This window comes from Camponotus floridanus, unplaced genomic scaffold (genome assembly GCF_003227725.1).
Source record: "Camponotus floridanus strain SB8 unplaced genomic scaffold, Cflo_v7.5 scaffold21, whole genome shotgun sequence".
Lineage (NCBI taxonomy): Eukaryota > Metazoa > Arthropoda > Insecta > Hymenoptera > Formicidae > Camponotus > Camponotus floridanus.
This window is the reverse complement of record NW_020229337.1, coordinates 1,390,005-1,403,476: the sequence shown is the minus strand read 5'-3', so window position 1 is coordinate 1,403,476 and position 13,472 is coordinate 1,390,005. Positions and strand designations below refer to the sequence as shown.

Below are 13,472 nucleotides of genomic sequence, written 5' to 3'. Positions count from 1 at the left end.
TTTTGCATATATGTTTAATATTATATATATGTTTCAATTTGAGGCTTAAGACATTTTTCTATCGATATCTTTTTATTGTATATCCTTAGCATATAAGTATGTACATTATACACCGTAAATATGTTTATAATAAATAAGCGCTAGCGTCTTATATAAAAAATCTTAAGCAATAAATAAATATTCACATTTTTTTTTCTTAGCGTTACCATTTTGTTACGCTAATTTATAATCAACCAGCGTTCCTGCCAGCACATTTTGCTTAACTTTTCTTGAAAATAAAACTCTCTCTCTTTTTCTCTTATTTGTAAAATTACAATAAAACCAGAATGCAAATCCTTAAGATCTCGCGCTTCGAGCATCACAAACAAAAGTCTTTTCTCTTTCATCAGAGAATGAGAACAAGCGTCAGGAAAAATCGAGCTTCATTTGAGAAATTTCTACATTCGTAATATATATATATATATATATATATATATATATATATATATATATATATATTTATATATGTATGTATATATAGATGTAATGTATGTATATTTATATACATATGTGTATCACAGATCTTTCATATGATGCGGGAAAGAAATGTCAGAGAATATCGTTCAGAGCCGTGACCGATCGAATGATGACTTTGAGAAACAATCGTATCGTATCGTTAGTAATTCAAAGTGTGCACTATAACGATTATAATACCATTGTCACATTTGGGGAGAAAACTTGTACATTCTAATTAAATATTTGATCGCGTATCATACAATTATACACTGAGTGTGCACTTATAATTAACGGAGTGATGATAACGAAGGCTATAAACAGATTGATGATATGAATGATATCATATCTTTCTTTCTTTCTTTCTTCTCTTTTTTGCTCTTCCTATCGCTAGTATAATTTAAAAAATAGCGATATATTTATATAGATTTCTCTCTTTTTCATCCCTTCCAATTTTGCACGCACATACGCAGGTTCCGTACCGCATGACTTCGCACAAATCATTACGAGCTGAATACGGATTGCTGCGAGGAAGTCGAGGGCAGAAAAAGATTCTGCGCTTTGACTACACAGGTGGTTTACCTGGTGGTAATCGGCCAATTGCAGCGGCGGAGCTGGCGGGATTGTAGACGTTATCCAGACCGTAATATGATATGAGTGCCGACAAAGCATTTCGAACCCCGGCAGTGGCCAGCTGCGACCACCTCCCATGGGAGCTTACGGCATCGTCGCCGGCGTACACTGCGTGCGCGTCGAAATTACCTGGCCCGTGCGGCGCGTTCGTATCTGCAAGAAAATACGAGTGCAATAATAACGCGAGAGATGTAGGATATAGGATTATCTCGTGTCACGAACCTAAGAGAGGCGGATTTAGTATGGGAAGATGTGGATCCAGTTGCCCGCCCGGTCGAGCGTTTGCAGCGAGACGAAGCTCAGCACGTAGATCGCCCAATAATTGCACCACCTTTGGATCACACTGCAAATATATAAATAAATAAATAAATATATATATATAAATTATATATGTAATAAATATTTAAAATTGTAAAATCTTTTATTTTTAAAAATATATTTTATATTATTGAGAAATATTTTTTTATAATAAAAATTGATTAAAGTTCCTGATGTTCATTATAGTCGTTATAATGATGGTCGTGAAGCGAGAAACTACAGGAATTCTTTCACTTTTTTTTGGGAAAAAAATTTATTTACTATATTTATCATAAGACAAAAATTTATATAATTTTTTTCTGTTTATGTCACAATACAATATGACTATATTTAAAAAAGGCGGGAATTTTAAAACTATATTAAAATAAAATAAATATCTTTATATAGATACCTCAGTCTGGTCCGATCGAAGCGACAGAAGATCGTCAACACGAATTGGCTTTCCCTGATTTAAGGAATTCGTGAGAATCGTCAGCCTCCGGGCAAGATTACCTTCGGTACACATTTCTATTGATGGTTGATTATCTCCCTTCAGATTCGATTGCGATTTAACAGGTGGTGAATTGTTAAAATAGTACGACGGTGTAGACACTATGTACGGTCCGCTTTGATTAAACAAATTATCTTCACCGTAATGACCTTCCGCACCGAGTCTGCTCGGATGTGAATTATAGCCTGCTTCCATTTTCAGTCGCTTAGAGGACCTGTAACAGAGTCACAGGGCAAACATTAAAATTCAATAAAAATACAATAAAAATAGACAAAAGATAAATTATATAAACAAGAGGTAAATTATAATAAGAGATAAATTATTCTCCCCAACATGTATTTATATAGAATGAATGCGATGATATTAATTTATTTAGAAAAGTCACATGAAATACATTACGAGATTCAGTGATAAAAATCCAGTGATAATATAATATTCATTTTTTAATTTTAAATTGTAAAATGTATACACAAATTCTTACAGAAATTTTATGAATATTCGATTGCATTATTGACTATAATCAAATATTAAATTATTTTAATAATATAACAATAATAATAATATGAATAAATATGAAGATCATGCAATTAACAAGCTGTATAAACGTATCTTAAAATAAGCCAATGCAATAGAATTACAAATACATGCACATAACATATTAGCAGAAATATAATCATGTAATATTTTTGTTATTATTTATTGCATAAAGCAACAATTGCAAGGCGCAAGTAGTTCTTTTTCATTTAATGCATTACTACAAATAGATTTTATGTTATGTAAAACAGTATCATAAAGCAATTTGATTATTATTCGGTTAGCTAAGCTTAAGCACACATGAAAGTGGTTATATGATTCATGTACTTGATAGACATGATAATAATAAGATTGGACACTCTGGGCGTGAACACGTATTTAAGATTTGGAACTTTCATTACCTATTATATATTCTTATAAGTGTTACAAAATTTGTCCATCTATTATTCAGCCACAATATTACATTATCTCCTGAAACATAATTTTCTCCTATTAGACATTATGCCAATTATCTTGTACCTATAAATAATTCTGGATCCAAAATCTTATATGTCATTTTCTCTACATATTCCAATATAAATCATAACACAAACTATATTGTGCGTGCGTGCGTGTGTGTGTGTAAATATTATATATAAATAAATAAATATATATATATATATATATATATATATATATATATACATATGTGTGTGTGTGTGTGTCTATTTATAAATTCTTATTTTACATTCTTATATAAATTTTTCTTACATAATTATAAAATATTATCTTGTGGAATATTTATGATATTAATTAAATTATTGGATTAGTTATATCTTATATTTTGGAACAGCATATAATGAAACAGTATCCATCAATAATATAATTAAACATATAACTTTTATCTATTACATACATCGTACAGACAAATAATTTAACAAGTTTTTAAATTATACTATTTAAGAGAGAAAAAAAGAGAGTAATGGAAAATATCAATATATATTAAATATAACAGCTTGATTATTATAATTTCAACTATTGTGTGTTTCCTGAGCATAACATTTTATACTACATGTTAACAATATATTAAATGATTAATCATAGAATAATTATGTATTTTACAAGCGATTATTATCATTTTATATCTTTATCATACAATATTTAATAAAAGTTATATATAAAAACATGTTACGTTTTAAAACATTGTATTTTCCAAAGCATTTTACATCATATTTATAAAAAAAATATGTATATCATATGTACAAACATTATTATGATATAATTCATATTAATATATTTTGAAATGCAATCTATTACAATGTAGATTTCTTCATAAACAATATAACATAAAAGACCAATTTTTATAAGATCAGTCTTTTTATTAATTTTTAATATATGTAGTATATGTTTCTCTCTAAGATATATAAATTTGTAATGTGCAGATTATCTTATTATATTATGGTCTATTGATGCATTAAAAGCATTGCAAATTATATCAGAATTGAGAGATTTTACTACTTCTCACATAAATTCCTTCAAATCTCTGACAAATATATGTCCTTTTCATACTCTTTCTTTTAAGAGAGGCAGGGAAGGATTTACATTGTTTGATTTTTCAACTTTATTGTCATATCAAGTGTATGAAATATCAAGAAACATCATACACTTTTTTTCTATACGAAATATGTAATAATTTTGCTATATCATGCTCTTTTCCTGTATATTATATATTATTAAAAGATAGTTTTAATAATATAAAAAAGCTCGAAAGCATTTATATCGTGCAGAAAAATGTGTATAAGAATGTGTGTGTACATATGTATATGTAATAGTACATTATATAAATACACATATACACATTAATATATATTCTCTGCTTGAATTCTGCCTATGAAAAAGTTTAATTTATCAATTCAAATATCATAGAATAGATGATCTTAATTTCATATTTTTTATATGCCACATTTAAATTGTTATTATTGTGTAATTAATTCATTTTTAAAAACATGATTCAGTACTTATACATACATATTAAAAAAAATGAAATAGAGATATATTCATACATAATAAATGGCGGAAAAAATTATAAAAGTATCAGAATATTTGTGGAACAAGTAGAAATAATAACATATATTTTGTGATTATTTTTTTACATGTGTGAATCAGACAATGAATGCTGATAAATAAGCATCGTCCAAGATAATTGCCTGCAAATATATGTTGCTTGCATTGGATTACTTCTTTGGAAAAGTACTACTAGCTAATTCCAACATAAAAATAAAGAGACACATCAGAACTAAAAAATTAAATATAATAAAATATTTTAATAGCATAAAGATTCAGTAGAGCAATTGTCCATAGAGACATTTAGGCAAATGTCTTTGGACGCCTTATATATATTACATTTTTTTACACAATATGCTATTACATTAGAAAAGATCCAAAGATTAAATTTTATCCTAAAAATAGTATCACTTAACATAACGCAAAAAAAGAAAAGAAAAAAAAAAAGATAACGTAAATAATAATGTACACAATGATTCAGCATTTGCATATTGAAATTCATATATCGTGTAACTATCTATAATATGACTTACTAAATCGTAATACAGTTGCTATATGTATATAGAAAGATGACAAAAATATAATATGCCACGAATGTTTGAATAAATTGAGAGAATCAAATATAAATAAAATTATATTAATGGAATTAAAATTAATATCTTCGTGCGCGATTCATTCATCCATCACACATTTAGTCTTCTTCTTGTATTTTCGTCCTCTTCGATCTTCTTACAGCATATTTCCTCTGTACCTGTACATTGCCTATATTTACACTATAGAGCTCGGCTCGAAGCTCTTTATTTGCATAGGTCGTTGTTTTATCCTCTACCTATAGGTATAAATTGGATAGTTTCTTATGAAAAGTAACATGAGAAAGAAAGAAAAAGAGAAAGAAATCACGTATTGAAACGTGATTTCCGTATTTATTTACAATCAAATCGTTCAGTCATTTATTTCAATCGTACTTTCAACTATTTTTGGTTGAATATAAATTGCGTTATAAATTTTATATATATAAATATATATATATATATATATATATATATATATTAACATAAAGATATTAAACAAATCTTTCTATAAGATTCTACATCTGAGACTCTACATCTATATGCACATGCGCATAAATTATATATGAATAATTTCATTTCGATATATTATATATTCGCGCGTGCATCATATATTTTTTCCTTCTTTTTTGTAACATGCAGATATACATTCATGTATACATATATATATGTGTATACATATATATCTTTCAGTTTATACAATATATTGATGGATATGTACATGTATATTAATTAAATTAGAGCTGCATAAACTGTGATAACTTAACTTTTACAATTGTTCTTAAAAACAAATGGTAGACTGAATCACAGTGATTATTAGGATATATACTTTTCTCTCATGTAGATAGATGTTTGTACTATATTAGTAGTGATTACATGAGAAATTTGTATAAATAAGCTACGATAACATAATTATATAACAGTCATTCTCATTATAATTATTTCAAATTGTTCCATATGAGAACAAAGAAATGAGGCAAATAATTAACCCTTCAACTACAAATGCAAGCTAACATTTTATAACTTTGTAAAACTTTTTACAATAGAAGCAATCAAAATTTTAAGTAATTAATCAATTGATTAATGTTTTGCATATTGTTCTTTTATACTAATAAAAAATAATATAAAGTAATAAAAGTTGCATACTACATTTCTAGTTCAATTATTTAAAATCTTGGGAGTAAGTAGTTTTATGTGCACAAGCAGCCAAAGGGTTAAATAATATAACATATTTCTTTATGGTAAATCATTATCGCTAGGACATTTCATGTATGTATATGCCCAAAAAGATACATATATTTAAATATGTCTCACACAGGCAGTCTATAAAATTAAATCGTTTATAAACAATAAACAGTTTCTGGAGAGCGAAGCAGCACGAATAGAGAACGACGTTTCGTGCTCCTCTATTTTCCATTGTTCTGTGTTATTGCCATCGTCGTTTCGAACGACTGTGAACGAAACTAAAATTAACTCGATTCATTAGTTAAGAGGAAGGAAGATCGGCATGCGAATGAGGATCGGCAGGAACATACAGAAATATATATAACTACTTTCCTTCTTTCATTATCGCTCCACGCTTTTCAAGAAAAACTCATCTAACAATGCAATTTTTCGCTAAAGAAAATAAATGCCAAGCACAATTCGTCGTACACAGCCGTCTACATGTGTAAGCAAATTAGTTGCTGGTAACGGCACTGAGATATACGTGTTTCAGCAACTCGTAGATTAGATCTCTCTTTATCTGTTTTACTCACCCTCCGACATCTGATAGATCATCCTTGTGGGGACCTCCTTTATTCGGGAAGGGAAGAAGAGGCATCTTCGCCGCAGCGCTTTCTTGTTGTTCTCGTAACAAGCGTTTTCGCTTTTTACTCCAGAGCTCATGACAATCTTGCCAAGTAGGAAGCTGCGGCGCTGGCATCCTGATATATCGTGAAAGCGTGATGTATTTTAAGAATAGGATTTAACAGAAAAATAGTTTTCAAAACAAATGCAAAAAGATAACATATTTTGACTATATAAGCATGGACTGCTAATAAATTGCGTACCTTATAATATAAAACTGAGCAAAAAATATTTTCAAGTATGTAATGCGTTTGTTTAAATAAATCCGTATTTGATTAAATAATCCGCGTTAGATCAAATATCCAATTGTGCTTTATATTAAAATTTAATAAATTTTCCTTAATTTTAATTTTTTATGAAATGTTTACTAAAATATGCATATTAGGGAAAGTTTTCCGGTTCTAAATAATTGATATTTGATCTGCACAAAGCAAATTTAATTTTACAAGCTATGTATGCCTAAGTTTAATTTTACAAGTCATATTTTACAAATTATAGTAAAATTCCTCTATTCTGAAATTATCACTACCAAATTGTTTTATTTATTCTGAAATATTTACTAATCTTCTGTTTTAATGACATATATGTATAAAATAAAAATGATTGTTGCACACTGTTCTACTTTTCTTCTCATTATAGGCATGATCATGTGGCAAATATAAATTGGAAAAATAATGCAAAGAGAGAAATTCCAGTTTACAAAAAGAAACAATAAGTCTAGAATAGTGGAATTTACCATACATTTAAATCTTTTGATCTTTTTGATCAACTGCAATATATGATAATGTGTAAATGTAGTAATTAACAGTTCATACTTATATAGTCAAAGGATAACATACTGTTCAGGTTGAACATTCTTCAGCCAAGCACTCTTAAGCGCGTCGGCTGCCGTAATTCGCTTCTCAGGATCTAATTCCAACATCTTATCAAGAAGATCCAAGGCTGGCCCTGGCATGAAGGCGAAATCCTCTCTCAGACGTCTTCTATGCTGCTTTTTTGGCTTAAGTGTATGCCAATGCGGCAATTTTATCACAGAAGGCCAAACAGCAGGAGTAGGTGTTCCACAAACCCTCGAAATCATCTCTAATTGCATCAAATCTACATTGGCCTGTGATGAAGAATTTCTAATATTAATAACAAATTAACATTCATCTTTTTTTACACAGTTTAATGGATGATTACGAGATGTATATAATATTTACCTGAAATAACGGTTTCTTTGAGAATAATTCTCCCAAGATACAACCGCAACTCCATACGTCAATCGCGGGTCCGTAACGTTCCTCTCCTAGCAAAAGTTCGGGAGGTCTGTACCACAAAGTGATCACTTTATTGGTGTACGGTCTCTGTCTGTCCTCCGCATTATATAGTCGTGCCAAACCGAAGTCAGCCAATTTAACTTCGCCCCTAATACAAATCGTACGATTATATTCAATAATTATCAGCGAAAAAAATTATTCATTGGAAATCACACGCACTTATTATTCATCAATATATTCGAGCACTTGATGTCTCGATGCAAAAAATTTTTGCTATGACAATAATTTAAACCATCCAGTAACTGCTTCATGATACTAGCATTATTCATCTCATTGAAATCCACCATACCGGATTCCAGTAGGCCCATTAAATCATGGTCCATATATTCGAAAACTAAATAAAAGGAACCTTTATCCTGAAACATGAAAGATGATTATACATAACTAGTTTCATGAACATAATAAACTAGTAGAAGTATTCCGTACTCTTGTTTGTCAGATACTGAAAAGTTGCTTGCGATAATTATCAATATAGAATATCTCATATAATCGATGTATGCATGCGTGTGCAATATTTCTATCTACTCGCTGCTATGTGTGCATGATTTATTCTATATACAAAATTTCTTAATAAGTAAAATACAAAAATACATCTAATAAAAATATATAGTATGGAATGCCACTACAAATATCGTATATAACTTTAGCTAAAAAGATACCTTCCGGAAGTCCAGCGCGTCTTGCTTATCAGTGACTATTTCCCTAAGATTAACAATATTTTTGTGATTTAGCTGCCGCAGGATCTTTATTTCTCTGACTGCCGTGACGGGGAAGCCCTCCTTCTCGTTCTCAAGGCGAACCTTCTTCAAGGCTACTAGCACGCCGGCTCGCTTGTCTCGCGCTTTGTACACTTGTCCATAAGTACCTTCTCCGATTTGCGCTATGCATTCAAACACGTCGACGCATCGTTCTCCCCAATCTTTACCGCCAGGGGCTGACATGGGAGCGTGAGAATTTCGTGATCCTCTGCGCTTTAATATTTTGGGTCTCTTCAGTTTGGGTTTCGGCGTTACTCGTTCTACCTTCAAACGTGGCGGTGTCGCGTTCGGATCATCCTCGCCACTCAGGTCTTCCGAACCAGGTACGACTGCAAAATTTGATAATAAATTGAAATTAAGATGTACAAGATATAAAAGAAATTAAAATAAAAAGGGAAGAATTTACCTGGCGGCATCGGCAGATCTTTGATGCTCTTTTTCTGCGGTGGTTTCGGTGTCGATGCCGTTGAAAATTTGGACTGCGTTTTGCTGGGAGGGGTTGGAGAACGACTCGGCGGGGAATCTATGCTTTCCAGATCGTTCTGGTTGATGCCGGGTGGCAATGGTAATCTCTTCAGGCTTTTGGTCGTGAACGTTACTATAGGGGGCTTAGGAGGATCCACCGATTTCAGGGGTACAAGATTGTTATGTGGATTGAACTTGGACATGATTGTGTTGGGCGCCGGAACAGGAATCGGCGGAATGGGCGGCGGTGGAACAGACATGTTGGGTAGAATCGGTGTCGGAGGAATTGGCGGCACCGATATGGGTACAACAGGCGCAGACACTTGCGATAAGACTGTCGACGCGATCTCGGATTGCGGCAGTGGTGGCGGAGGTGGTGGCGGCGGTTGTACACCAGGAGCGGGAGCCGGAAAATTCGGGCTGTGCGATATGGCAATGGGACAGTTATTGGGTGGCATTGATGATGATGATGACGATGATGGATTGGGTGAAGTATGTATAATTGCATGAGGAGCGAGCGGATTCGCCACCGTAGATGTCGAATTAGATGCAGCTGTGACCGATTGGCCGACATTGGGTGGCAATGGTGGTGTTTTGCCCGCTAAAGCGTCGTCGCTCGTCATCGGAACGGGAATATCGATGACGTCGACTGTGCTCTCGGTAGGCTTCACTTGCTGCTCCTTGTGATTTATGGATCTATCCTTATTGTCAGTGGAAGTTTTATTCTCGGAGGACACATTACCACCGCTGTCCCTTTCATCAGTGCCTTCTATAATCTGCACTTCGTCTTGATTCACGGCCTTCTCTTTCGCGGCCTGCAATTTTTTGTACGCCAATTCTCTCATATTCCGATCCTTTACGAGCTCTGCAAACAAACTAGTCTCGCTAATCTTTGCTTGCACCCGGAGATTTCGAGCGGTGATGCTCGACGGACTCCTAGCCCGTGATCTAGGTGAAGGAGAAGGTATACGAGGACGCGGGCTTTTCGATTTGTGTTTTCTCAGCAATTTGTGAGACTTGCTGGGAGAGCGTGATTTTTTCGGAGTGCGACTCCTTCTGCGCGAACGCGATCTCGAACGAGATAGCTTTCGCCATCTTCCCTGCGGGCTACGGGATCGCGATCGAGACAAAGGCAGATGTAATCTGAAATTGGAAAAAAATTATTATACATTAAATGTGAAACATTTAATTATTTATGTACATCTTGAGATATATATATTAAACACATACATACATATACACATACATATCTACAAACATAATAATACAAGAAAATAATTCTTTTAAACCTGCTTCCGGTGGGACTTCTAGTCGATCTTGATTTTCGCTTATCTCGTCTATCCTTGTCGTGATGTCGATGTCGTCGATCAGATTCGTCTCGTCGTCTGCGTTTAGGAGAACTAACACTGTCCGTTCTCCGCCTGTGACTGCCTACGGGGCTCGGACTAAATTCTCGTCGTCTGACTGTGGTAGGACTCGGACTGTGCCTGAGTCTATGGAGCACCGGAGTGGGGCTGAAATCTCTTCTTCGCGGCGGCGGACTGTGATCCCTGCGTCTCGACGGTGGACTCGGGCTGTGCGGTCTCCTGCGACTCGGACCGATGGGTGCGGGACTCATGCTGGTACGTCGCATCGCGTGAATACTGGGACTACGTTTCTGTCGATCCGGACTGCCGTGTTTCGGCACGACCTTATTCAAACTCTCCGGCGTTGTGGCACGCGGAGGCAGTAGCGGCGTGTGCGGCGATTCCGTCTGCCGTGTCGGTAGGAGAGACGGTGGAGTCACGTTTCGAGATGTCTGTCTCGACATCTCCAACTCCACGTCGTCGCTGGGACACCTGTGCTCCTGCGGCGTCGCAGGCGAGATCGGCGATGTGCTGTCCTTCAACGGCAACGGCGGCGATTCCGACCAATTTGTGCCGGCGGTGACCGACGATTGTTTCTCGCGATCCGGGCTAAGGATAATATCCTCGACAACAACGTGATGCGGGCTTATGCTGTCGGAATGTCTCTTGGATTTTCTCTTCTTCTTTTTTCCCGAATTCGATAACGGGCTCAGACTCCTCTTCTTCTTCTTCTCGCGCTTGTGCTTCTTTTCCTTCCGTCGAGCGTATCGTCTCGATTCCTCCTCGTATTCCGGCGTTGTTGCACCATGCATCGTCGTCGACTGCTGTTGCTCATTCGGCGAGGAATATCGCCTACTAATGGCGTGTCGATGTTGAACAGGTGGTGAAGGCGACAGACTGATGGGCGATGCTCCGAGGGTACGGGGTACCGAGGTACCGCCATAATATCGCCTCTGAAGGAGCGATTCAGGTACTTCCCCATCCGTGTAACTATTGGCCCGACTGTCCTCCGATTGTATCTCTCCCGCTTCCGGTTCCGAGAGATCCTCGCTACTCACGTCGGAATACTCGACCAATGGTTTAACAACCGATGAAGCTACAGTCGGCACGTTCTCCAATGACTTGTCGCGCGAACGTTTCTTCTTCTTTTTGCCAGAATTCTTGCTCTTTCCATGCCGTCTGTGTCGTTTATCAGTACCATCAAAGCTGTGTCGATTCACGTCGCTGCTCGTGCTGCCTCTTCTTCGCGAGCGAAATCTCCCATTACGTTCGGCCCGTTCGATATCACGAGTGCTAGGCATGTCACCTACTAAAAATAAGATAGATATCAATATGTATTAATCGTACAAATAACATTTATATATTGTTTTTTAATCAAGATGATAATAAAGACAAACTTTGGGCAAATAAAAATTAGATAACAAATCTCGCATACATATTATTTATTGCAGATGTTGCTATAAATTTATAAGATATATGTGTGTATGTGTATACATATATATATATATGAGTTTAATCAAATATTTTTGCAAGTATATACGCATTTTCTTTATTGATAAAGTATATAAACTCTACATGAACAATAACATTCTATTCCAGGGCGCTAGAGGTGGCTTTACATCGCTGTATTTGTCAACAGTCATCACTGAGGCTCCGCGAGCAGGGGAAAATATCCCAGCAGGAGCGGGCCACGGGGTTTCTTCTGGCTTACCCTGACATCAGCGGAAACACGACGACAATCGAAACCAACGATATCGCCCCGACGTGCCTCGATACAGTCCCGAGGCAGATCGTCATGGATATGTACAATCACGTTACACACTCGCGCTCAACAATCATGCACGCACGCACACGCGTTCGCGCTCGTTCACGCACACATCGACGATACATGGACGATATCGCGAAATGATGCGATTATCTTGCGCGCGAGAGAGCGAGCGGGCGATCGCGCTTATGCCATCCGGATCGAGCGGGCGAAAAATATCGTTGGGCGGAAAGCGAGGCGCGGAAATTGGCGATCGACGACGGGAAGTGACAGAACGCGTGGTCGCGAATTTCTCCAACGAGCTAGCGCGGCCGCCATTACTCTAGCACGGACTCGCCCAGTTTCTTCTTCCGGGGGGGATAGGAAAAGTTGAACGACGACTACGAGGACGAGGACCGACGAGTCGCACGACGATAAATTCGTACTCACGTGTGATGTATATCCTGCGACGTCGTGGCGAGCCTCGGTGTCCTTCGCATCAGGCCCGAAATCAGCAGGCAAGGTCGACGTGAGCGCGTAACGGCCGTCCCGTTCACGTCGTAGTTGCCGTTCCTCGCACGTAGCAATTTTAGCACATAATTCGCGGGCGACCGGTGCGTTCTGGCCGGAAATTTATCTCTATCGCGATCGTACGGCGCTCAGGCGATCATATTTTTATGATTCCGGCGGCCGATCGCATCATATCGCATGTATTTTCTTTGGATTGGATTTCGGCTCGATCATAAAATCCCAGCTCGACCGAGTGGAGGCCATTTACCATTTGGCACGTCATTTCGATGTGACGTAACGACTGCGGTGCCGCCGCGGTGCGGTGGAATGCGGCAAGTTGCCTAGAGATCTCGAAGAATTCTCCGACACTCGCGACCCTGCGTCTCGTAGGCGCTCTGATTGG

The 13,472-nt window shown here is 36.2% G+C and overlaps 1 protein-coding gene across 6 annotated transcripts; it reads right to left on the bottom strand.

Moving 5' to 3' along the window:
• Window positions 1-510: 510 nt before the first annotated feature.
• On the bottom strand, window positions 511-13,364 carry LOC105253932 (cyclin-dependent kinase 12). Of its 6 annotated transcripts, none has more exons than XM_025408493.1 (11): window positions 13,010-13,363; window positions 10,759-12,121; window positions 9,411-10,612; window positions 8,906-9,333; window positions 8,406-8,602; window positions 8,130-8,334; window positions 7,767-8,035; window positions 6,837-7,004; window positions 1,835-2,147; window positions 1,348-1,468; window positions 511-1,278 (listed from the first exon to the last, which is right to left on the bottom strand). In XM_025408493.1, the coding sequence occupies exons 2-11, from the start codon at window positions 12,114-12,116 to the stop codon at window positions 1,058-1,060; spliced, it is 4,482 nt and encodes a 1,493-aa protein (XP_025264278.1). In that variant the 5' UTR covers window positions 12,117-12,121; window positions 13,010-13,363; the 3' UTR covers window positions 511-1,057. The 6 variants fall into 6 exon arrangements, 5 of the variants coding, with proteins under 5 accessions (XP_025264278.1, XP_011260597.3, XP_025264279.1 ...); XM_011262295.3 differs by having other exon boundaries at window positions 10,759-12,124; window positions 13,010-13,362; XM_025408494.1 differs by lacking the exon at window positions 13,010-13,363 and adding an exon at window positions 12,527-12,975.
• Window positions 13,365-13,472: the final 108 nt, after the last annotated feature.

Coding starts and splice junctions, on each gene's coding strand:
- LOC105253932 (XM_025408493.1), bottom strand. CDS start 12,116: ATGCCTAGCACTCGTGATATCGAACGGGCCGAACGTAATGGGAGATTT. Junction 9,334..9,410: donor AGATCTGCCGATGCCGCCAG/GTAAATTCTTCC, acceptor CAAATTTTGCAG/TCGTACCTGGTTCGGAAGAC. Junction 8,036..8,129: donor CAAAGAAACCGTTATTTCAG/GTAAATATTATA, acceptor TCTTCATCACAG/GCCAATGTAGATTTGATGCA.